Genomic DNA, 25,553 nt, shown 5'->3' with positions numbered 1-25,553 from the left:
GACTGTGGGCTGTGTATAAACAATGGCATTAGGACGCCATCAGGGTGCCATTAGAGTGCTATTAGGGCACAAACAGTTGTAGCAGGCACATAGAATGGTTGGGAAGAGTGACTGGGGTGTAAAAAAAAATGCTAGTCTTTTATAAACAAATGTAAAGATGCTTAGTGTATTTTTCGGTGGCAGATACTGTGTGCGGTGGCATCCCCCCCTTATCTGCACCCCAAAACAATCCATGCAAAGGAGACCTGTTCTGTTCCTGGTGTGTAAAATAAAAATTGACATTGCAAAAAAAGGTCCAAGAGACAGCAAAGTACTCTGTGGGGACACTCGCAGGATATACTAAAATGTAACTCTTACTATCATGCATTAAAAGATATGTTGATGAAACCATGCTGCACTGCAGGTGGGGCAGATTTAAAATGTGCAGAGAGATTTAAAGCCCCCCCCCCCGTACATCAGCGATGCATTGGGCCAATTCACCAATCCCCAACTGATCATGATTAGCAAAATGGGGGGGGGGGTTCCCTGATGGATCGGCGATTATCTATGGCCGATGGTCGACATTTCCAATCCGTTTGGGGGATCGGTGAAACTGCCGCCCAATGTATGGGGCCCTTTAGCTTTGGGAGGGGTGTGTAGAAACTCAAATCTAACTTGCAGTGTAAAAATAAAGCTGACCAGCATTTGTGGGCTACATGCAGAAGCAGCCAGTATTTACACCACATGCAAAAACAATGTACATTATGTATTTGTAGTCCTTGTAACATATTTTGTCCAGGTACTCAGTTACTTGCTCTCTTACTCTATTCCCAAATCTGAATCAGACACCACAGCAGTAGTATGAAAAACACTAAGGGCCTGATTCAGACCCGTTCGCTAAGCTGCGGACGCATGCTAGGGGCGATTATCGCACATTTGCGCATGCGTATGTGTCAAAGTACGCATGTGTGAACCAGTCACTGCGTCCGGGAATTGTGCGCTCGCAATACACAGACTGGACGCTAATTTGACAGCGCCGTTTGTGGGTGGTAACAGGGGAAGGTGTTGTGAACGGGGGAGTGGATGTGCGGACGCAGGCGTGTCTGGGCGTCTAAATGGCGTCTTAGGGGTGTGCATAATTAGCAAAAAAGCATCGTTGTACACGTCACTTGGTTGTATTTCAGCCTGCAGTGATCGCAGTGCTTGCGGTGGGGTAGGGTCTACCTCAAGCGCTGCGTGCAGCTCCGATGGGTCGCGATGTTACCGATTAATCACACACTTCCTGGAGATGACATGTGCTAATTAAGAAAGGTGGGCGTCTATAAACTCCGGTGTGTATTCGCTCTGCTGTCGCTTTCTAAGGCATAGAGGGCGTCCTTCCACCAGACAGTGCGATCGCGGCATTTGCATACCCGGCCCCTTTTAGCTGCGTGAGAGCGCAGCTTAGCGTCCAGTTCTGAATGAGCTCCTAAAGCTCAGATGCAAATCTCGTGCATATAATTATTTAGATACTCTTCTGCATAAATAGCCTTTCTTATAGAAGTGATATTCAGGCTGATTGATTTAACAGCATATAATGGTTTGCTTCTTTCTACTATATCCACCAGAAGACAGTAAGATGGAGATTCACTAAGTGTTGCGTTTAGTTGATTTGTGGTTTTTCAGTGATAAACCTCTGTTTTAGCAAGTTGGAGATTTACTAAGGGCCAATTCGCATAGATATCGCATGTCAAACCCTAATTCACAAACCAAATCACTGAATGTCACCATCGGACCAAACATCCTTGGAATAACACTGAAATCACCACAGATCCCGAATTTAGTAAGAAACGTGTTTATACAAAAGGACAGTGGTAATCCTGCAAGAAGGATTTGTTGTTACAGACTTTCTTCTGTTAGTAATCAAAAGGCTATACCTCTTCCCTACATAGTGGTATTTATCTTCTTTGTTTTTGGAATTATGATATATTGCTATTACAATTATAATCAGAAGAAATAGGTGAGTGCAGCCTAGACTCACTGATCAATATCCAAAAAAAATAAAGTACAGAGAGAGTATAAGTAAGCGCACTTTGAGTGCGTCTACTTATACTCACTCTCTCACTGTACTTTATTTTTTTAAGATTCATGTGTACAAACTCACACCCAAATCACTAATCAATGCACGAAATGAATAGAGCCACAAAAAAAAAATGTGTTGATGTGAGTCAATCAATGAGATCCATGCAGGCTTTTTTGTTAAAAGTGTATTGAAATTGTTATTTAAAAAAAACAAAAAAACAACGTAACCCCCTTCCCAAAAGCACAGCAAGCACTGGGCTGTGTTAGCCGGTTCTGGCTGTGAAAATTTTTGGGGAAAACATTGTGGGGTTCCCCGTATTTTCAACAACCAGCACCGGACTCCTGATGCGTGAGTGGGCTCATGTATGGGTGGATCATAGATTATTTGATTTGTTATGGAATGGTAATGCATATACTGTATGTATATAGAATTCCTAATGTGGTTTGAAATACCATGGTATAATGTATCATGAATGTTGGGGCTGATTATTAATGCACATATTGGACTTGACCTTGTGTCCTAACTGGTTCTATAGGGTATAGTTACTAAATTGTGGGTTTGTAAAGTGTGGAGGTTTTGCCCATAGCAACCAATCAGATTCTGCTTATCATTTATCTAGCACCTTCTAGAAGATAGTAGCTAGAATCTGACTGGTTGCTATGGGCAACATCTCCACTTCTAAAATCCCTAACTTTAGTAAATATACCCCTATGTGTTTAAAGATAATAACTGCTAAGGTTTTAATCACAGTGTATTTATTGTCCTGGTACAGTAGTGTTCCCAACTCAGAGTTTCACTCTCTGATGCTATAAATGGGATCTGCACCTGGTGCTCTTTGCTAGGTGATTAGTCTCTAGTTCCTGGGATAGTGCTGTCCATCACCTTTCTGATTGTCTGCTGGTTTGACCATGTCCAGATTCCTGCTCCTTCTCTACCATTGGATGCATTAGGATGTAGTATATAAAGTAAAATTAATATAATAGATCGCCATTCTCAGAAGAGCACAGACCTAATTTTATTGCACGCAAGTCCATTTTGAGGACTGATCTTGCAATTTGTAGCACTGTGCTTACCCCACTGCCAGGAATACTCATATTTGAGCAGCTACAGGAGGCTCAGAGTCACACATAGCTCAGCCGCATCTCTACTAGCTTCCGAGTGAGCATTCAAACACAGGATAAGTGCTCTGAGGGCGTGTCATAGGCGTGTAGACGGAATTGCAGGCTAATTAGAGGTGAACGTACGCAGAGATCCATCTGATTTCTGCAGAATCTCTGATGACTGACACCAATGTGTGCTGATAGTGATGATGCCTCCTGTAACAGGCAGATGGATGGATGCAGCCCACTCTGAATACAGGCAGTGATCTGCATTTATATCTGAGCACGCAATGCAGCCACACATGCGGCCAGCTTGTGTATCTCTCTGCATCAGGCAATGTCTGTCTGCTGTTATACATGGGTAATGCAGAGTCAGGAGCTCAGTGCTCTCCCATTGTACACCGGTGGGTGGTCACCAAGTGGTGAATAGCAAGAAAACGTATCTTGTCTCACAAATGTATCTTTTCCTCAAATATCCTCAAATATCGTCAATGCATTGTAAACTGGTGTAGCTATTACATATGTCAGTCTTATGTTATATATTGCAACTGGTAGCTAAAGTTTATTAGCAGCCGTTTAATCATATTATTCCAGAAACAAATAGACAGCTCTGAGATAGTTAGCCGTCTAGCAATTGCACAGGCTTGATTAACTATTCATGCGCCAGATACTGTAGAGAGGAGTTATAATACTTTGATGAAATTAAAATGTTTACAAATATAATAAGGAAAAAAAATAAGAATACAAATAAAATATAAAACAATGAGATAACTATTTTATCGGTACAGGGAAAAAACATTGCTGCAAAATCCATGAAAATGTAATATGACGGAACATTTTAAAATAAAAGTAAAAAGAAATAGAACTTCAGAGGACAGACGTACAATGGACCATATTGCAATCCTGTATATTGTTAAAGGGTCTTATTTAATGATAATACACTTTTTAGCTCTCTGTTTAGGTATTATCCCCATGAAGCTGTCATTATGGCATCAGACCTCAAACTGACATTCAGGTTATTGTTCCTATGTATACATTTACCCTAGTGTCTTATATATACTTATATCGCTGACGTGTATTTTCTCATTTGATAGGAGAAAGCTTTGTTGACACCATGACTATCACTGATCCAGTCACAATACTGTCCATTATTCTATGTATTTTTGTGGCAATACTTTTCTATGGACGCAAAAGAAACGTTTATCACAATCTTCCTCCTGGTCCTAAACCTTTACCAATCATCGGAAACCTGCACCTCCTGGATTTGAAGAAACCTTATGAATCATTTCACCAGGTAATAATACATTTACTATAATAAACCTACTGTGATGAAGGGGTTAAATTGTGATACCATGCAATTGTGAGGTATCACTTAAAGACCTGTCCCACCCACAGATAATATGTTGCCATCACAAACTATTATGGTGCCAATACACGGTATGATTTTTTACCCGATGTGGATAGTTTCGATGGGTTGTACAGACCAATCGTATGAAAACAGGTGTTATTTGTGTGTTCTGCGACCCCGATGCGCATCCCCGCCATCCTCTAGTTGGATCGCAGATCAGATGGTTTTGCAGAGAGATCTATGATCTTTTGAGTACAATGTGATACACTTCTATGCATCTTATCCTATGATCGTAACGATCAATCGTACACCATTTGACCACATCGTATGAAGAATTTCAAGGGAAGAATTTCAAGGGCAAATGTACAACACATCTTACCAACTTTGAATCGCACCATGTATGGGGGCCTTTACTTTACAGGCGACTATGATGACCGACATTTCGTGGCCAGTGAGATCCAACTCAAATTAGGTCATTTTGGAAAAGTGCAAAGAGGACAGAGGCATTTTAAACAAAGTTCATTTACAAATGAAAAAAAACAAAGAGCAGTAGGAGGGGTGAACGTTGGTGCTGTGGAGAGATGAGAAAAGCAGCTGAGAGGGAGAGACTGCAACAAGCAGACTGGCTGAGACTTGTGGTTCCACTCAAATGAGAGTTGTACTTACCCTTTGGAGGGGAAGCATACATGCCAAAAGGATAAAAAAATATATAAATGCCTGATTGAAGGAAGGGTACCTTATGGTTCAACATCTATGAATATCCATATTCTACTATCTTCCAAAAATTCATAAAATATTGACTGACTCTACTGGTCATCCAATCATATAAGGTATAATTTCAGCCACATCCCATCTTTGAGAATTGATCTGTGCATCAAAAAATATATCACCAGATTAAGTTCTTATATTACGGACTCAACCAAGGTATTGCAAATTATTGATAAATTTCTCTGGTCTGACAATTATAAATGGTGCACAATTGATATAGAGGCACTGTATACAAATATACCACACTGTAAATAGATAGATGCAGTGAATGAATATTTAAAAAGGGATATTGAAATTCCAGAAATTAAAAGGAAGTTTATTTTAAATTGTATATACAGTATTATGTATTACTATTTTTTTTTTTAATTTGAGGAGACTTTATTTTAATACAGCTGTATGGGACTGCAATGGATACTACATTTGCACCCAGCTTTGCAAATTTATATCTCGGAAAATGGAAAAGTAAGTCAATCCAAGATTACAGTTCTAAAACCCTGTTTTTTGCCCACATTAAATTGTTTAAGTATTATATAGTATTGATAATGTCCTTACTGTATGGGAAGGCATCCATAAGACTTTTTGGAATTCATGTCATATTTGAAATAAACAAGTATAATTTAAAGTTTACTCATAATTTTCAAAATAGGAAAATGTAATTTCTGGATTTGTTTCTGGATACTTCTGGTTGGAAAATAGGTGAGAAAATGAAGACTTACAGCTACATTGAACAGGTTGATAGTAACAGCTACATACCTTACAATAGCTGCCATCTTCAAAGGAAGAAGTCAAACATTCTCTGTTCTCAGTTCATTAAACTGAGATACTGTATAATTGCTTTAATGAAAATAACTTTGAGAAACAGGCATGTTTTCTGGAAAAAAGTTATCCTGAAAAACAAAATGAGAAAGGGCTAAATTGATTCCAAGACAGCAGCTGCTGCCGTTTAAAAAAATATAAATTTTTTTGTCCCGTTCACTACCACCTTAATACAGTAATAGTAAAGAAAAACAAATTAAAACCAGTTTGAAAAAAATTGAGATATACTAATTTTAGACCCTGTGCTAGGCAAAGTATTACCTACAGAACCATTAGTTATTTTTAAAAGGCTAGATCTTTAAAAACAGCTCTCAGGCTTCTTCCCATATCTAAATCCGCTATAAATTGCATCTCAAAATAAAAGGTTTCTATTCATACAACCACTGCAAATTTTGTAAATTCTATAGTGGAGATAGGATAAAATGTGGAAATTCCCACAACTCCAAAAAATACAAAATAACTTTATGTCGCCTATATTACAACCAAAAATATGTCAAACCAGTTGTGAGTTACTGTATTTTTATGTACAGTAAAGTATATTAGTAAAATGTTCAGGTTTTACTCTTTTAACAAACCAATTCTTACTGTATGTACAGTATTGTTTGCATAACTTCACTAAAATAATTGCTCTATAATACATTTTATAGTAAAATTTACCACCTTTAAAGATGTTTTAGTTTTTTTTTGTGTGAATACACAGTCAATTTATAGTAATATAAACTGGCATACAGTATGTTTTTAAATGCTACAAGTAGAACATTGTTAGCAGCACCTGGATGGTTGACAATGCTTGTGTATTGCCAAACGCTACAGTTAAAGTATTCAAACAAATCAAATAGGTGGGAGAAAGTACAATATGTGTGAGTGTAAGAATTATGAAAATGCTTTTCTGCCCTTAATCTACTGTATTGTCTGAAGGTGTGTTCAGTGCTGCAAAGAGAGTAGTAACAGAAAAAAAAAATCACATGTTGTATTTGTAATGTTCTCTTTCTCATTCTAATTTCCCACCAGGCCAGAGCAGATAGACCACTTCTTCCCCTCACAGCCATTAGACTGCGCCCCATACCATTCATACTGACCCAACATTAGTTAGATGGCGGGGCTGGCAGAAACATGGTCAAACATTGAGTTGTTGCTCATGAACGATCTTGGGCATAGTACCCACTGAGATGTTCAGCTCGTCAGCAACACTACTACTAACTCAAATGCATCTGTCCTCCTACATCAGACCTTCAATACAGCACATATTGTCAGCTGTGGTGGATGTGCTATGCTGGTCAGATAGCCGCTCATCTTGAAGGTCTGTCCTGCCATTACCAAGGCAGTGTATCTAACCTGTTTCCGTGACATGCCGTTATCACCATACACCTCGCCAAGTTGGCAATGAATTTCAGCTGTCCTTTAGATGCAGAAATCTGATCACACTATGTATCTCAGTGTTTGACCATGTTTTTGCTAGCCCCTCCAGTATGCAACTGATTTTGGGACAGTATGACTGATATGAGGTGCAGTCTAATAGCTGTGAGGGGAAGCAGTGGTCTGCCTGCTCTGGCCTGGTGGGAAGTTAGAATGAAATAGGGAACACTACACAAGTGAGAGGTAATTGGATAATTCCTAATCTACGACTATCAGCAAGTTTCACATAAACATTTAGGGGTCTATTTACCCACTTCTCTGTCATTGTTGCCACAAAAAGGGATACCACATACAAATCACTGATTTTTTTTGTGCTCCCTCTATTTTAATTTGTTAAAGTGTCCCTATAGCCTGCTATGGGGAGTGTAATTCTTGTTCTATTATCAAGCATCTAATAGATAATCTTCAGGTGGCTTTATCCAATACTCTTCAATGTGGGAACATAATCCAGGTTTGTCATATCCCCTTTAAATCAAGGGGCTGATTCTGTGTCACATGCAATGCCGATATTCCTGCAAATGGTCTTTCAACTACTTGTGCATCTAAATTAGGGGTGTGCACCTGCCACTTTTCGTGTTTTGTGTTTTGGTTTTGGATCAGGATCTTTCTTCATGTTTTGGATCTGGATTGGTTTTGCCAAAACCACCCTTCTGTGTTTTGGGTTCTGGGTTTTGGATCTGTAGTTTTTTTAAAAAAAGTATAAAAACAGCTAAAATCACAGAATTTGTGGGTTTTTCTGCTCCTATGCTATTATTAACCTCAATAACCTTAATTTCCACTAATTTCCAGTCTATTCTGAACACCTCACACCTCACAATATTGTTTTTAGTCCAAAAGGTTGCACCAAGGTAGCTGGATGACTATGCTAAGCGACACAAGTGGGCGGCACAAACACGTGGCCCATCTAGGAGTGGCACTGCAGTGGCAGACAGGATGGCAGTTTGAAAAACTAGGCCCCAAACAGTACATAATGCAAAGAAAAAAAAGAGGTGCAAGATGGAATTGTCCTTGGGCCCTCCCACCCACCCTTATGTTGTATAAACAGGACATGCACACTTTAACAAACCAATCATTTCAGCACCAGGGTCTGCCACACAACTGTGGCTGAAATGATTGGTTCGTTTGGGCCCCAACAAAACAAGCTGGCAATTAATCTGTCCCTGCACAAACTGGCTCTACGGAGGCAAGATGTCATCCTCATCCTCCTCATCCACCGATTCTTCACCCTCTTCAGTGTTGTGTACATCCTCATCCTCACAGAGTATTAATTCGTCCCCGCTGGAATCCACCACCACAGGTCCCTCTGTACGTTCTGGAGGCTGGTCTCCCTGGAAGAGTTGATAATTAATTTTTATGAACATCATCTTCTCCACATTCTCCACATGGCCCTTGACTTATGACACAGGCGCACGCTTGGCGCTGCTACTGTATTGATGCACGTGCGGCTACTGCGCATACATTTCGCACACAAACAGAAAAAAAAGAAGAATTGTTTATTTTTTGTGGAGCACACTTTGGAGGTTACACCACCCTTTAACAGACTTATGGGACACAGGCGCACCCTTGGCGCTGCTCCTTTGTTGATGCACGTGCGGCTACTGTGCATACATTTCGCACACAAACACAGAAAAAAAAGAATTGTTTATTTTTTGTGGAGCGCACTTTAGGGGTTACACCACCCTTTAACAGACTTATGGGACACAGGCGCACGCTTGGCGCTACTCCTTTGTTGATGCACGTGCGGCTACTGCGCATACATTTCACACACAAACACAGAAAAAAAGATAATTTTATTTTTGTTGGAGCGCACTTTGGGGGTTACACCACCCTTTAACAGACAGATGCACGCTTGATGCTGCTGCTTTGAAGATGCACGTACAGTGCACACAATTCGCAAACACAGAAGAAATGTTTTATTTTTGTTGGAGTGCACTTTGGGGGTTACACCACCCTTTAACAGACAGACGCAAGCTTGGCGCTGCTGCTTTGATGATGCACGTACAGTGCACACAATTCACAAACACAGAAAAAAAAAATATTATTTGGAGTGCACTTTGGGGGTTACAGCACCCTTTAACGGATGAGCCAGCCGGCCCTTTACTTATGACACAGGCGCACGCTTGGCGCTACTTTGTTGATGCACGTGCGGCTACTGCGCACACAATTCACAAACACAGAAAAAATTTTTTTTTGGGGGGGGAGTGCACTTTGGGGGTTACAGGCTAACGGACAAGCCAGCCGGCCCTTTACTTATGACACAGGCGCACGCTCGGCGCTACTTTGTTGATGCACGTGCGTACACAATTCACAAACACAGAAAAAAATATATATTTTTTGCACTTGGGGGGAGCACCCCTGATGGACAGAGCACCCTCTGGACAACACTACAGCACCACTTTAGGACTGGGACACTGCACAGGACTTTGGAGTGGACACAGCCCCTATGGACAACTGACTGCACAACACAGCCCAGCCAGCCCCTATGGACTTTGGAGGAGTGGACACAGCCCCTATGGACAACAGCTGCACAGCACAACACAGCCAGCCCCTATGGACTTTGGAGGAGTGGACACTGCCCCTATGGACAACAGCAGCACAGCGCAGCACAGCACAGCACAGCACAACACTACACTACACTACTTTACACAGCCCAGCCAGCCCTAACTCCCACCCTTTCTCTTCACTGTCCACAACTGAGTGAGAAAATGGCGCCGACGCGGGTACCTTATATAGAATCCAAAACCCGCTAGATCCGACAGCGTGATGATGACGTTTTGCTCCATTTCAGATCCGAGTCAGGCAGGAAAAGTCGAGGCTGACTTGGATCCGCCTCGGATAGGGGAGGCTCGGGGGGGTTCGGATTTCAGAAATCCGAACCCGCTCACCCCTAATCTAAATGACTAAAAAAAGTTTCATGGGGCATACGTCCCACGGTCTGTACATTACGTACAGACCGTGGTACTGACTCAGATGCACGTTCTCAGAAATGTATTGGGCGTTCTTGGACGGTGACTGGGAGGAGATTAGGCGGTCGCATGGAGATTGACCATCGTATGGGCATGTTATGGGGGTGTTGTGGTCATGTCGCAGAAGTATTTGCATACTCAGATGCTTCAGCATTCACATTGGAGGCCATGATGGAGAATCTGCACCTATTGTTGCATGGGACAGGTGCAAGTTCCTATGGTGTGTCCGACGGTAGCGCCTAAAGACACCCAAAGTGGGCGCATCAGTCCCTGCACATTCCGAAGCTTGCTCGTCCACCAAGGGGAGGGTTGATACTAGAATTAACAACTACAGCAAAAGAGGCTAAAGAGATTAAAGCAGAGTTAGACTCTGAATCAGGATTCTCTAGAAGAAAATGCTCCATCCAGCCCAAGTTGGGCACCACACTTTGTTGTGCTCATTACGTGATGGAGTCAATGGAAAGCTGCCTATTTGCCAATGTTAAGGATATAAGTACATTTCTTCAATAATTATAATAAATGAAACATACAGTAAACACTGTACTTATTAGAGATGTGCAGATCCGGTTTCCCGAAGAACCGACAACAACTGAATTTAGGGTTTATGAGTCGAATTGAGCCCAAGTTCGGAATCACTTTAGAATTCCGAGTCAAACTGAGTCTCTGTTTGGTTCTGCAGTCAGTTCTGAACTTGGATTTAAAAACTGGACTCAGGTTTTTCAGTCCAAATTATGACTAGCTGATTGCTATTTAGGCACGAGGCTATTTAAGAGTACTCATTTTTGGTAATTGATGTGTCAGTAACCTGTTGCTAGGCAGAGTTAGTAGTTTTGCATGGGTTCTGAGTAGCCAATTAGAGGATAGTCAGGGGGCGTATACTTTGCAGGGGTATTTAAGGGCCAGTTTGAATTTAGTCCAGCCTCTTTTCAGTTGCAAGACCCACCCCCCTACCCAAAGCCTCACTATATATGTTTTGTTTGTCTTTTATTAATTATTAATAACAATAGGCACAGGTAGGCGGGAAGGCGCTGCTAACCAGTGGCCACATATGGTGTAAGTGGTCATTGTGGGGCACTTGCCATTTTGAAGGATGGCGGGTATGGAATCGGTATGATTTGCCGGTGGTTCAAATCCCAACAGCGGATGCCTGGCAGGGGTGAAGATCCCGAATGTAAAAAGGTAAGTATTAACTAACCCTATTCTACCCCCTAACCCTAACCCTCCCTTAGGGGTGCCTAACCCTAACCTCCCCCCAAGTGCCTAACCCTAACCCTGCTCTAAGTGCCTAACTGTAACCCCACCTTCCCCGCAGCCTAATCCTAAATCCCCTGGGGGGGTGCCTAACCCTAACCTCCCTTCGGGGGTGCCTATCCCTAACCCTCCCTTCCCCTAACCTAACCCAAACCCTCCCGGGGGGTACCTAACCCTTCCCCCCGTGGCTGTCTATGCCCGGCACCCGGCTTACCTTCGATCGGTAAGCCGAGTGTCGGGCTCCCAGCGTAGGTCTAATGACAGGCATCGGGATTTCGACGCCTGTCATTATTGCCTTGCAGGGATTAGACAGTCAGGAATACGGCGGTCGGGATTTTGTCCGTCGGCTTCTCGACTGCTTCACGGCAGGTATGTCCCACCCATGCGGGCGGGACAATGGGCGCTTCCTTGCGGGAGCGTCCGGACTGTGCCATATTAAAGGGTGGTGAGACCTTTGCAGCGCGGGTTACACCTATATACAGGGGGGACTGTGTTAGTCGCCCCCCCCATTTTAATGGTTTTAATTGGCTAGGGCTGAGTTTGGTAGCACCTTCTTTGCCACCCTTTAGGAATTAAAATCTGGTCATCCAATTAATAAAGCTGTGACCTTAATCCAATGCACTGGTGTCTGTGTGTTTATTATTAGTATATAAGTTAGCTTAAGGTTGTGTTACAAGGGTTAATTATGATAAAGCAATGGACTACTTCATGATTTTAGCTGTGTATTTTTTTTTTTAAAACAGATCCAAAACCAAAACACCTGAGGGTGGTTTTTCAAAACCAAAGCACTAAAATTTATCCGAATCCAAAACCAAAACACGGGGGTCGGCGCACATCTCTAGTACTTACATATAGAGATGTGCAGTTCAGTTTTCCTAAAATACGAACACACACATACTTAGGTGATCCGAGTCGAGTCGAGCCCCATTTTGAAATCAATTTGGGGTTTGCTGTCAGTTCGGAACTCAGATTTAAAAACCAAACTCGGGATTTGGTTTGCACAGAAACAGGTCTAAAATTACATGAATTTAGCTGTTTGTAACTACAGTAATTCTTTAATTCAAGGAATCCAAAACTGAACTAGAACCGAATCCAAAACAAAACACGATGATGAATTAGAACCAAACCCAAAACTAAAACATGGGGGTCCACGCACATCTCTACTTATGTGTGAGAGCTGCTATCATGATGCACTATACAAGTATGTGACTGCATCCATACTATACATGTGCACAAACTTTACAATAAGGAATAAATTTGCAATCCTGGGAGACATACATACCTCCCAACTTTGTATGGTTTAGAATCGGGACTGCCGCGCTCCTTTCTTCACATCGGGGGCAAGACCAGCAACCACGGAGATGCTGGGCTGCCCTCAGGACTCTCCCTGACCATTAAGGAGATGCTGTTTGTGCGCGACATCTATTTACCCACTGCTCTGCTTTCCCCCAACTTCCCCCCACCGTGGGACACTGTGGCCCGTGGGAGGGACAGCGGCACAGTACCTGAATCTGATATTCAAGAAGCGGGACAGTTGGGAGGTATGGACATATTGGAGCAAAAATGGTTTGTATGCAGTATATAACCACTTCTGCTTTCATGGTATTAGGAAGGGAATCTGTTTGATATATTTTATGTTTTTGCTGAAGCCTAAAGCAGGCTTGCCTACCCTCCCGATTTGGCCGGGAGCCTCCCGATTTTCGGGTGCCGCTCCCGGCCCCCGGGAAAGGCAGGCAAGCCTCCCGGCAGCCGGCAACCCTCCCGACCACCCCCCAGAATACACTAAAAACCCCCGCAGCGGGGGGGGGTGAGGCGATTTGCACTGAATCGCGTCATTGTGGCCCCACCCCCTGCTTCACAATGCCAAAAATAATGGCATTGTGAAGAGGGGGCGGGGCTACGATGATGCGATCATGCAGCTCCACCCACAAATGTAACATCATGGCCGGGCATGCCCCCCGCTGTTAGCCGACAATCAGCTCCCTCCCGGAAGGAGGGAACTGATTGTCGGCAAGTATGGCCTAAAGAGGTATAATGTCACAGAAAGCACAGCTTACAGGCTATTGTAGAAATTCAGGATTGGGTCCCGGTTGCTGGTTGCCATGGGATTAAAGAGAGCCAGAATCAGAGCCAAATTCAGAACTTTAGTATACAGGTGGGAGCTCAGGAATATGTTGCTGGGTATCAAGGGGTCATCCAAGTTAATGAAAAGAGACAGGAAAATCAAAGCCAGAATGGAAGTCAGATGAAGCCAAGGGTCAAAGTCCAGACAGTCAACACAGCAGAGCCAGAAGACCAGGAAGAGAAAGACTGCAGTGCAGGCACAATCATCACAGCCTAGTGCTGTGGTTTTCCAGCCTTACTGTTTATACCATCAGGTGGCAGGGGATTGGTTGTAGCCAGGAAGTTGGTGGAGATAAAACAAACATTGATTGTCGGCTAACAGCGGGGGGCGTGCTCGGCCATGATGGGGGCTTGAGCGGATTGTCTACAACTGCCTTACCACTTTTCTTTCCTCCCACTCCCTCCTTGACCCTTTTCAGTCTGGCTTCCGTTCTCTCCACTGCACTGAAACTGCCCTCACAAAAGTCAGCAATGACCTCCTTGCTGCCAAATCCCAAGGCCACTACTCTCTTCTCATTCTCCTTGATCTCTCTGCTGCTTTTGACACTGTGGACCACCCTCTCCTGCTGAATATCCTTCACTCCCTTGGTCTACATGAAACTGCCCTCTCTTGGCTGTCGTCCTACCTCTCTGACCGATCTTTCTCAGTTTCCTCTCATGACTCCTCTTCCCCCCCACAGCCTCTTACAGTAGGTGTTCCCCAAGGTTCTGTTCTTGGTCCTCTCCTATTCTCCCTCTATACTTCCTCTCTAGGTGAACTCATCAGCTCTTTTGACCTCCATTATCATCTCTATGCTGATGATACTCAAATCTACCTTTCCTCCCCTGATCTCTCCCCCTCTCTTCTGACTCGTATCTCCAACTGTCTCTCTGCTGTCTCTTCCTGGATGTCCCAGCGATTTCTTAAACTTAATATGTCTAAGACAGAGCTGATCATCTTCCCACCCTCCCACATCACCTCACTTCCCACTATTTCTTTATCAATTGATGGAATAACTATCTCATCTAGTCCCAAGGTGCGCTGTCTTGGAGTTATCCTGGACTCATCCCTCTCCTTCAAACCACATATCCAGAACCTTTCACAGTCCTGTCGTTTCCATCTCAAAAATATTTCTAAAATCAGACCCTATCTCACCCAGGATGCTACTAAAACCCTCATACACTCAATGGTCATCTCCAGATTGGACTATTGTAACCTCCTCCTATCTGGCCTCCCCAAATCCCATCTCTCTCCTCTCCAGTCTATCCTTAATGCTGCTGCATGGCTTATCTTCCTCTCCAAGCACTCTACATCTGCCTCCCCTCTCCTACAAGCTCTCCACTGGCTCCCCTTCCCTTTTAGAACCCAATTTAAGGTTCTCACGCTCACTCACAAAGCCCTCACCCAATCTTCTCCCATATACATCTCTGATCTCATCTCCCTTCACGCTCCTCTCCGCCCTCTTCGCTCAACTAATGCACGCCGCCTTTCATGCCAGCTGATTACTTCCTCCCACTCCCGCCTCCAAGATTTTGCCTGCACTGCTCCCCACCTCTGGAACTGTCTCCCACTCCCCATCAGACTCTCCACCTGTTTGCAATCCTTCAAACGGGTTCTCAAGACCCACTACTTCATCAAAGCCATCCAGCTATCATTCTAACTCCTTGCTACATGCTCCTTCGTCCCCATCTACCCCATCTGTGTCAACCCAGTTTGTCTTCCCCCACCTTTTTAGAATGTAAGCTCTCATGAGCAGGGCCATCTACCCTCTTGTGCTTCTCCTTACTATAGTGTCATTTACTTCTTACTCACCACTAGGGCACCTAACACTTGGTTGCTTATGCTCTGTTGCTTATCTGGGTGATATGGTCGCTAATGTAGCAATATATATTATCCATGTCCTGTATTGTATTGTTCTGTAAGTCACTTGTATACAATTTGTTTTTGTACTTTGTAAGGCGCTGCGGAACACTTGTGGCGCCATATAAATAAATAATAATAATAATAATAATGTGATCATGATATACATAAGCAATGCTTAGTCACCAGATGGAACATATAACAATAAACGCTGTTATGTTGATTTGCAGCTTTCTGAGAAGTATGGCCCAGTGTACTCTCTACAGTTAGGAGAGGAGAAAATAGTCGTCCTGGCCGGATATGAAACAGTAAAAGATGCTCTTGTGACCCGCGCAGATGAGTTTTCTGCAAGAGCAAAAGTGGCACTTTTCGAGAAGACTTTTGAAGGACATGGTAATCTCTATTGTATTGTTGGTACTGTTATTATAAGTGTAGTTTTGGTTTGCTTTTTCATACTGTATATTTGGATAGATAGATATATAGATAGATAGATAGATAGATAGATAGATAGATAGATAGATAGATCAATCCATAGATATATTTTATATTATTATTTTAATATTATTATTATTATTATCTTTAATTAGCAACTTCTACGGAGTTCCCGTTAATAACTTTACATGAAAAAGGACGACTCTGTCTGGATAGACAACAGATGTTAGACAGGCAATAGGTTGACATGGGCACAATGTCGACAGGGACAAAATGGCGACATACAAAATGCCGACATGGATGAAGGTTGACAGAGCGAAAAAGTCGACACAAAAATGGTCAGCACAAAAATGAATAATTTTTTTTAGGGTTATAGTTAGGTACTTACTGGATTGTTAGGATTAGGCTCTTTCAGGGATGGTTAGAGTTAGGCACTTACCAGAGGGTTAGGTTTAGGCACTAGGAGGGGCAGTTAGGGTTAAGCACCAGAAGGGAGGGTTAGAAGATTAGGATTATACAAATAAAAGTGTTTACCATATTTGTGTCAACCATTTGGGTGTCAACATTTTGACCATGTCGACTTTTTGTGTATTGGCCGGTTGTTCCTACATATTGTCTATCTAACATCTGTTGTCTATCTAGACATTGTCTATCTTTTTCTTGTAGATCTTTTATACCAAAACACCATACCGCCCTCCTGGGCCAGTATGCAATTAGCCATAAACATTATTTGGGTGCTAATGGATCCCATTGGGGCTATCCAATTAGCCCCAAAAGCCGGAACTTATTGGTGGATTGAGTTTCACATGCCTCAGGCAGGTGAAACAAAATCCCCGAAAATAGCCCTGTTTTCATGTTCGCGATCGCGAAAACACATACGTTTTACGGCCCTGTGTGTATTCTCATGAACACAGGTCAATTCTTCTTAATTGGATTCCCCGATAATGACCATTGGGCACAAATCGCGATAATAGCATCTTTTTTCATGAGAAAAATTATCAGAGCTAATGGGATACTGTCGCTAGTTAGCTCCACCTCCCAATGGGAGCAAATCACACAAAAAAAACCCAGGGAGAGGGATTTGTAGGATTCCTCCCCGGCACTCGCCACTCACACATGTGGAGTAGTGTGAATGCCCCCGGAAAATGAAAGTAAAGTGGACACTAATGCCCTGGCAGTACTTGTCTGTAAAATGGCAGTTAGGAGCTGATTGGTTGGTACTCTATCCCTCACCACTTTATCTCGCTCAGGCTCAGTACATCAACCCCTTAATTTCTTATTGCGGTGAATAGCGTCCACTTATAATTCTATACAAACCTAGAAAGTTGTAGGTAACCAAGGTTACAAGAGGGATTTTATGCACGTTGTGACCTGGCTACCATATCTTGATAGATTACATATAAACCTGGAAGTCTCTTTTCACAATGTATGTTGCAGCACTGTCAGTTAATGAAGAAAGTACTCAATGGTCTGCAGGGGCATAGTGTGTGCGGAGCAGGTAGAGTTCATGCTCTGAGTACAAGAGCCAGCTGTGGAGCACCAGCCAAAGTGGTCTTGTCATGTTTTTTTTTTACATTTAAGATTACTTATGAGTACAGAGCTATGTCATAAATGGCCACTAGAGGGTGACCAAAATCTTCAGAGCTGTGAAGGTAGCTTCTGCTGCTACTCATAGGGCATTAGCTGGATTCCCAATTTCAGATGGTAAAGATCAGGATTTAAAGATGAGAAAGGTATTGGGGGAAAGCATTGACTCCAATGACTTCTCTCTCCGGGTGACTGCAAGATTATTACCAGTCATTCAGCAGTTACATAGACGAGGGGCCTGCCAAGTCCAGTTCTGGCATTTCATTTTTGTTGCCAGCAAGTTCCAGTGTGGAACCAGCCTGAAAATAAAGAACTCAAAATGACCAGGCTGAATACCAGATTACTAATGCAGCTGTGATAGGTTGCTTGGGGAATCCCTGATGCTGGCTGGTCAGTGGTCAAGCTCCAAGAGCTTCCACGAAGTTTGTCCACGTGCTATGCTTGTCAGGCTACTGCTCCAGTCATTTTTTTTTTTACATTTTAAGTAGTACAAAACACAAGAGTAGCACAGAGATTTGTATCCAGGACTCATAATATATGAGGATAACCATTACACAATGAGCATCAGTTTCACTATATAACTTTTTATTAAAATCTCATAATAATAAAATAGTAAAATTATTCTTAAATACTACAAAAATGACGTGGGGTCTCCCCCTAGAAACTCAACCAGTCCTGGTTGTAAAAATACAGGAAAAAAAAACATAGGGGTCACCTGTATTTTCAAGGCTGAATCAGGCCCTAAGTCCACAATGTGAACATGCTGTTTGATTGAATATTATCAGTGATTTATTGATATTTGTATTGCTATTAATGTGAGTATGCTATGCATTTATTAATGCATTTTTTTCTCAATTTCGTTATGATCTTGTTAGTATCCGTATAGTCGTACTGAGATTGTGTATTGTTGCTTAGTAACGGGTTTGGATGTTCACGTGGTGTGCGCCGTCTGGAGGAACTGGGTGATGTCATCAATACCAGTCGAGTATGGATGACATGATTGACGAGCGTCCCACTGGAACATTCCGCTGATTGCACACATGGTGTTCGGTGATGGGGTATATAAGGGACGATTTCTTGTAACATGCTTTATATTCTGAAGACAGTTATAAAACTGAAACGTTAATATAACGATCACTCAGTGAGCCAGTCCTTGTTGTGGAAATATTGGGGATAAAATGGGTAGGGGACCTCATTTTACCACAAACAGCATCTGACTCTTTCTAGCGGAGGTGTAATGTCACAGCCGTGGGATGTTCTTAACGTGGTACCCCAGCCAAAGCATTCATCACACCATGTTAGTCAGCCTAGGCAGATCCCTGGGGAGGTGGGCACCCCCCAATAAAGGGGCTGCCCCTCTTCAGGGCACCCTAGGATAGGATTTTTGGTCAAACTACCATTGAATTATTTTCTCATAAGCAGGCTGGGGAACACTGGACCATAGGTTGGGGCTGGAGCTGGTACTTATTGTAAACTGTAGCTTTAATTCACCAAAGGAGGAAAAACCAGAAGGACCAGAACCTGGCGTAAGAACAAGGCCGAAACAAGTGTCAGTTGGAATGTAAAACCTGTATGGAGAACCGCACAATCTTCATGGAAGGCAACAAAAGGTGGCTTGCAAACCTTAAACATGGAACTATGCTGAGGGATGGCAACTGCCACAAGGAAGACCCACTTCCAATCAACAAACTGAAGGTCCACACAATGCAGTGACTCCAATGAAGCCTGTGTGAGAACTGAGAGGACTATATTAAGATTCCATGGCTCCTTCAGTGGCTGAATACATTGCACACCGAGTCAAAAGGGTTTGGACCTTTGAAAGAAAAGCCAAACGCCGCTGGGAATAAAGTGTCAGGGCTGAAGCCAGTATAATCACAAAATGAAGTCGCCAACTGGCCTCCATACCCTCCAGAAGGAAGGCTAAGAATAGGAGAGGTGAAAATGTGGAGGCACGAACCCTGTAATGTGCCCATCAGCAGAGGTAAAGCTAACAACCCTGGTGGTAAGGGCGAGATGGAAACGGTGTCCAGGCTCACAGGATAGTATAGACCAAAGAGAAAGAAAAACCTTCAACTCTCTCCCGCTTGGTCACAAAAAAACCCAGGTAGTGAAAACCCCACCAAGGAAGGTCCTCGTGTAGGAAACAAACCTTGTTGCAGCAGGTCTGGTCAAAGTGAAAAACACCACACGAGACTTACTGACCTGTAGAGAATGTCTGCATACCCTGACCAGCATAGCCAGCCTGGAACAACAAGGATTACCCTCACTTGGTAAGCCATGATGCATCTGGGGACTTGAGGAAACCTTGGAGTCAGCAGTAACAGATGCGCTAGATGAAAATCCTACGTAACCATCTGGGCATCCACTGTGAAAGCCAGCGGATACTTGGATCTCACACAAAATTGTGGAACCTCGAATTGGGTCGAAAGGCCATGAGATCCACCCGCAGAAGGGCACACGTCTGAATGAACTGTAGGAAGACCACTGGATGGAGAGACTGCAGCCCCATAAGAAAAGTGGTTCTACTGTGGAAGCCCACAGTCCAATTTCCCATTACCAGTATCACCACTGCCTAGAGAGCTGGAATGAAGGTCTCCGCCCCGGAAAAGATTTTGGACTGCCTCCGCCATCATTGCCACATACTTGAGCCTCCTGGATGATGTACATATGCTGTCGTAGTGCATTTGTCCAACTGACTGCAAATCGGCCGGCCGGTGAGGATGGACATGGCCCCAAGAGAGCTAGAAAGGTGTGTTATAGTTCAAGCCCATCGATCAGCCGTGTCGTTGTGGATGGAGACCAAAAGCCCCGGAGTCGAAAAAGCAAATTCATGGCTCTTCAGTCTAGGAGACTCAAGTCCCTGGTCACAAGAAGCAAATCCGGAGGGACCAAGGATCGGACTTGGAGGGAAAGAACATAAACCAACCACCAATGGAGAGTGACGAGTGCTGTCGGACCGAATGAGAAACTGAGATGAGAGGGATGCCGAGCCACCCTTCCAAATTCGAAGAAATACCCAGTGGAACTCCCCTGAGTGGAACCTGGCTTACAAAACCTGTCTCTAAGGTAGAGATCATCATGCCAAACAACCTCATCTTCTACAAGAGTGGTGGTCGGGGCACCAACAGTACCATCGAGACCAAGTTTTATAGAACTTATTACGTTCAGGTATGTATATACATGTATATCACAAACATGGGATGTATAACAGTGAAAACGGTCCTAGAAATCGCTATACACAGGTGTCAATACTACTATATCTCCCACAACCACAGATCCCTTTATCCATACATTTTATAAATCCTATCTATACATTTTTCCTTGTGAAATTCTCGTTGCAAATTTTTCCTATAAATATTTTTAGATATAATTTCATACATTGTATACTCCTATATATATAGTAATGCATAGGGCCGGCACTCAAATGCAAAACAAACAGCTTTACCGAGTTCCTCCACAGATTATCATAAACAGACTTTGCAGGTGTGCGGCACTCATGGACAAAAAAACAGATACTGCAGGCGGTGATCGTTATATTAACGTTTCAGTTTTATAACTGTCTTCAGAATATAAAGCATGTTACAAGAAATCGTCCCTTATATACCCCATCACCGAACACCATGTGTGCAATCAGCGGAATGTTCCAGTGGGACGCTTGTCAATCATGTCATCCATACTCGACTGGTATTGATGACATCATCCAGTTCCTCCAGACGGCGCACACCACGTGAACATCCAAACCCGTTACTAAGCAACAATACACAATCTCAGTACGACTATACGGATACTAACAAGATCATAACGAAATTGAGAAAAAAATGCATTAATAAATGCATAGCATACTCACATTAATAGCAATACAAATATCAATAAATCACTGATAATATTCAATCAAACAGCATGTTCACATTGTGGACTTAGGGCCTGATTCAGACCCACTCACGAGCGCATAGTGCTCGCAAGCGGGTCGATGGTGGGGTACTGCGCACGTACAGCATGCGCCGCGCGCATGTGTAAGCCCCGGAGCGAGAGAGAAATTCTCTCGCTCCGGGACTCACTACAAAAGAGGCGACTGTCGATGTTGATTGACAGCTCGCCCCGTTTTGTAGGATGGGAGGGGAGTGGCTACACAAACGGAGGCGTTCCCTGCCATTTGTGGGAGGCACCACTGACATCACCAGTGATGTCAGTGGAGAGCTTCCTGCTCTGTTAGAGCAGGAAACTCTCTGGGGCTTGCGACAGACGAAACCCTACCACAAGGGTCTCATCGCAAGCCCCGATGGTCGCGATGGTCATGACCATCGCGACCATCACCTGGCCGCTCGCAAAAGCTGTGGGTAGTCACCCACAGCTTAGCGAGCGGCCGGGAGGCCACAACAAGAAAAAAAAAAAGCCCTGATTCTGAGCGAGCGCTCTGAAAGAGTGTCCGGGTCTGAATCAGGGCCTTAGAGCGCAATCAATTGGACAAATATCAGCTATATAAAAATATATGTAATAATAAAGCATATGAAGTATCCTTTATTATTACATATATTTTTATATAGCTGATATTTGCTCAATTTCGTTATGCCGCTGATTGCACACATGGTGTTTGGTGATGGGGTATATAAGGTACGATTTCTTGTAACATGCTTTATATTCTGTAGACAGTTATAAAACTGAGGCCCTCATTCAGAGCCGCTCGTAAGCGGCCGCTCGTTCATTGTGACCGATGTTCGCACATCTGCGCATGCGTACGGATTGCAATACGCATGCGCGAACCAGTCAGTGCGGCCGAAAATCGTGTGCTCGCTAAATAGCGAGTGCCTGCTAATTTGAGTGACAGGAGGAGGCGTATGTGGGTGGAAACAGGGGAAGGTGCTTGAAAACGGGGAGTGGAATTCAGAACGCAGGCGTGCTTAAAGGTCAAAACGGGCGTTTTATGGGTGTGCATATTTAAACCTGGAGCGTCATTGACCACGTCACTTGGTTTTTTTGAACTCAGAACTGCTCGCAAAATAGCGGTTGAAAAAACCAACCACAAGAATAGCGAACAGTTCATACGCTGTTCGATGTACTCGATTAATCTAATATATAGCGGACATTACGTATGATGCGAGTGGCCAGGGGGCGTTTTTATCAAATAAACGTGCGTATGTTTTGCTCGCTCGTTCAGACATGGAGGCGGCAACAGACCGCAAAGAGCGTACGGTTCATTTGAATAGCCACCCCCTTTTTCTGAACGAGCGAGCGCTAATTGCGAGCGGCTCTGAATGAGGGCCTGAAACGTTAATATAACGATCACCGCCTGCAGTATCTGTTTTTTTGCCCATGAGTGCAGCACCCCGGTGAATTCCTATATATATATATATATATATATATATATATAAATATGTGTATGTGTATATATGTGTATATACTATATATATAAATTTTTATAAAAAATAAAATCCACTATATTTTATTTTACATATATATTGTATTAAGATAGTTTTCATACATCAATTTAAGTATTCCTTTGCTTAGTCCTTTGCCTTTTAAATATGTTTTTGTTGGTTGCCACCCAGTATATCCTCAGATGTAGTGCTAAATGCCACCTACAAAACACCGCCAGTAATCATGCCTACTTTATGAGAAGGAAGGGTGTATAGTAACACCTTATCAGCATCAAAAGGGTGGAAATTACACTACATAGATCCACAGCTGCTATAAAATGATGGAAAGGAGTGGAGGATCAATTACTCTGCAATCCTGATGAAGCCTGTGAGGCTTCCCAGGCACTTAGCGAGGGTTTGTTGGCTCCGAGTGGCATCCTGACCATAGAGAGTTTATTCAAACTGAACTACTCACCCCCTGGTGTTCAAGGCACAAAGATTCAAGACCGACCAGAAGGAGCCACTCAGCCTTCGAACAAGTAAAGAGATAAAACCCAGTGTCCGTCCTGGAACTGGAGCAAAAAATGCCGGCTGAGAGCAGCGGAATGACAGCCTGGGCCAATACCACCATATTCACTACCTCCCGGGGAAGAGTGATATTGAAACAAAAAACAATGCCTCTGTGGCAGACCTCTGAGGTTCAAAATGGAACCATTGCGAATGATGCCCAGCACCCTGGTGTCTGAAGACTTCACTCAATGGTCTCAAAACTGTAGTAACAGCCCTAAAACTTGCCCGTGAACTGGGTAGAAAAGGAGATACTCTGGTAGGTACTACTGTAGGTGTGTTTAGAGCCTTGGCCCCCGATCCAGGACTGGTCAAAAAAGAACGTCCTCACAAAACAGAAATTGAAAGAACGACTGGGCTTTGAATGTCAAAGGGCCCATAAAGCCAACACGGCCATAGCCAAAAGTTGAAAAGCCACCTGAGCACTGTCTCACATGGCCTCCCACACAGGTTCAGCTTGCAAAACTGTCTCTCCGATTCCAAAAGGGAATCCCTGGGTGCAAGACTCAGAAGCCCCATGACGAATTTGTCGGCTGAAGCTTCCACAGCTGAAGTTACCCTGACGAGACTCAAAACGGTCAGTAAAAAACCCCAAAGCCTATGAAAACAAACAACCAGTCAGATGTTAACTGGTGGAGCCTTGAAGGACAGTGACCAGGTAGTTCCACATGGACACAAAAGCCATTGCAAGCAAAATTTGCAGGAAACCGACACCTCGTTATTCGATGTCTCCTATTCCTTCCTGATGAGACCAGAGAGAACCGAAGAAAGGAAAGTAATAACTTTCCGGTGCCAACACTTGAACGGACCCACAGCTTGGTAATCCCAGTCGAAACTGCCTAGAGAGTGGCGGACCTCACCAATGAGGGCTTCCACATAGTGTATGGAACCCTCACAAACCTGCACACCATCCTTGCGAACGGAACACGGAGATTACCTCTATATCATTCCCTATTTTAGTATATGTGCTGCCAAAGCAAACACCCTTCGGGACGATGCCCATCTACGTAAGTCCAGTGCTTTCAAAACTGCTAATGGAGACCCTACAAGGCCCCCCGCTGTCTGCGCAACTGATAATGCATGTCTAATGAGACAGAACTGTTGCAAACCCTACTGCCGCACAGTGCCAGGTACGAAATCAGGGTAGAACATGCTGTGGCTGAAAACCTCGCTCTATAGAGGTGAAAGATGCCTGCTCCAGCTAGAAGGGAACCTTCCAAGCTTGATCTTGATCTCCTCATGAGTCACAAACAGCTATACCAGGATGAACACCGACCAGCAAAGATTCTGAGCTCCCACAGGTTTAACCAGGGGTGACACAACCTACTAATGCCTATGCGTCTCTCCATACACAACCGCTCTCCAAGGGCAACAGTAGGGTACCCTGTGCACATGTGACAATGCCCTAAATGCTAAAGGTTGCATAATACAGCCAAATCTCTACCTGGTTCATCGTGTTTCATAACACCAGGCTGCACTGAACCCCCATTTACTGGCAGAATTAAGACAGTTGTACATATGTAGCAAAGACAACAAAAACAGTTTTATATAGGCAGCTTATATAGGTTACATAGACAGCTAATACAATAAGAAAAGTCCAGGAGACCAACTGTCATCAAAACCGAAGCTGCAGGGGAGAGGAGGCATGTAGTTATGTGCAGTGCAGGGTAATGTAGCATCTGTGTCCGGAGACTGTACCACTGCTAGAGGGGGAGTGCAGCCCTGGAAGCTCCGACTCCTCCATTCTCCACTGTTCCTGACACAGACTTCCCATTGTGAGGGAAAACTCTGGTCCAGCCCGACCGACACAGGCAGCCTGTCGCGTGCGTGCTCCTCCTGTTGCATATGAGAAGGGCCACCAAGATCCGCGCTGGGCCCAGGTGACAGGGGGTGTGGACTAATCGCGGGAGGCGACTAATCGTGGACTAATTGTGGGAGCCATC

General features: G+C 43.7%; 1 protein-coding gene across 4 annotated transcripts in view; it reads left to right on the top strand.

The window, feature by feature from the left end:
* The first annotated feature begins 4,243 nt into the window (after window positions 1–4,243).
* Window positions 4,244–25,553, top strand: part of LOC148533768 (cytochrome P450 2C5-like) — a 43,909-nt gene continuing 22,599 nt past the window's right edge. The window contains exons 1-3 of one of the 4 annotated variants that reach the window (XM_088467350.1): window positions 4,256–4,435; window positions 15,901–16,075; window positions 25,207–25,221. Coding sequence is in view for 3 of the 4 variants with exons in the window: in XM_088467354.1 (XP_088323480.1) it covers window positions 4,256–4,435; window positions 15,901–16,063 (343 nt within the window). In the remaining variant the exon portion in view is untranslated. Of the gene's footprint in view, window positions 4,436–15,900; window positions 16,076–25,206; window positions 25,222–25,553 lie in introns of all 4 variants that reach the window. The other 3 variants (XM_088467354.1, XM_088467352.1, XM_088467353.1) reach the window with 3 other exon arrangements.

This window comes from Taudactylus pleione, unplaced genomic scaffold (assembly GCF_031769625.1).
Source record: "Taudactylus pleione unplaced genomic scaffold, aTauple2 ptg000070l, whole genome shotgun sequence".
Lineage (NCBI taxonomy): Eukaryota > Metazoa > Chordata > Amphibia > Anura > Myobatrachidae > Taudactylus > Taudactylus pleione.
Note: the sequence above shows the minus strand (reverse complement) of the source record. Positions and strands in the feature narration are given on the sequence as shown.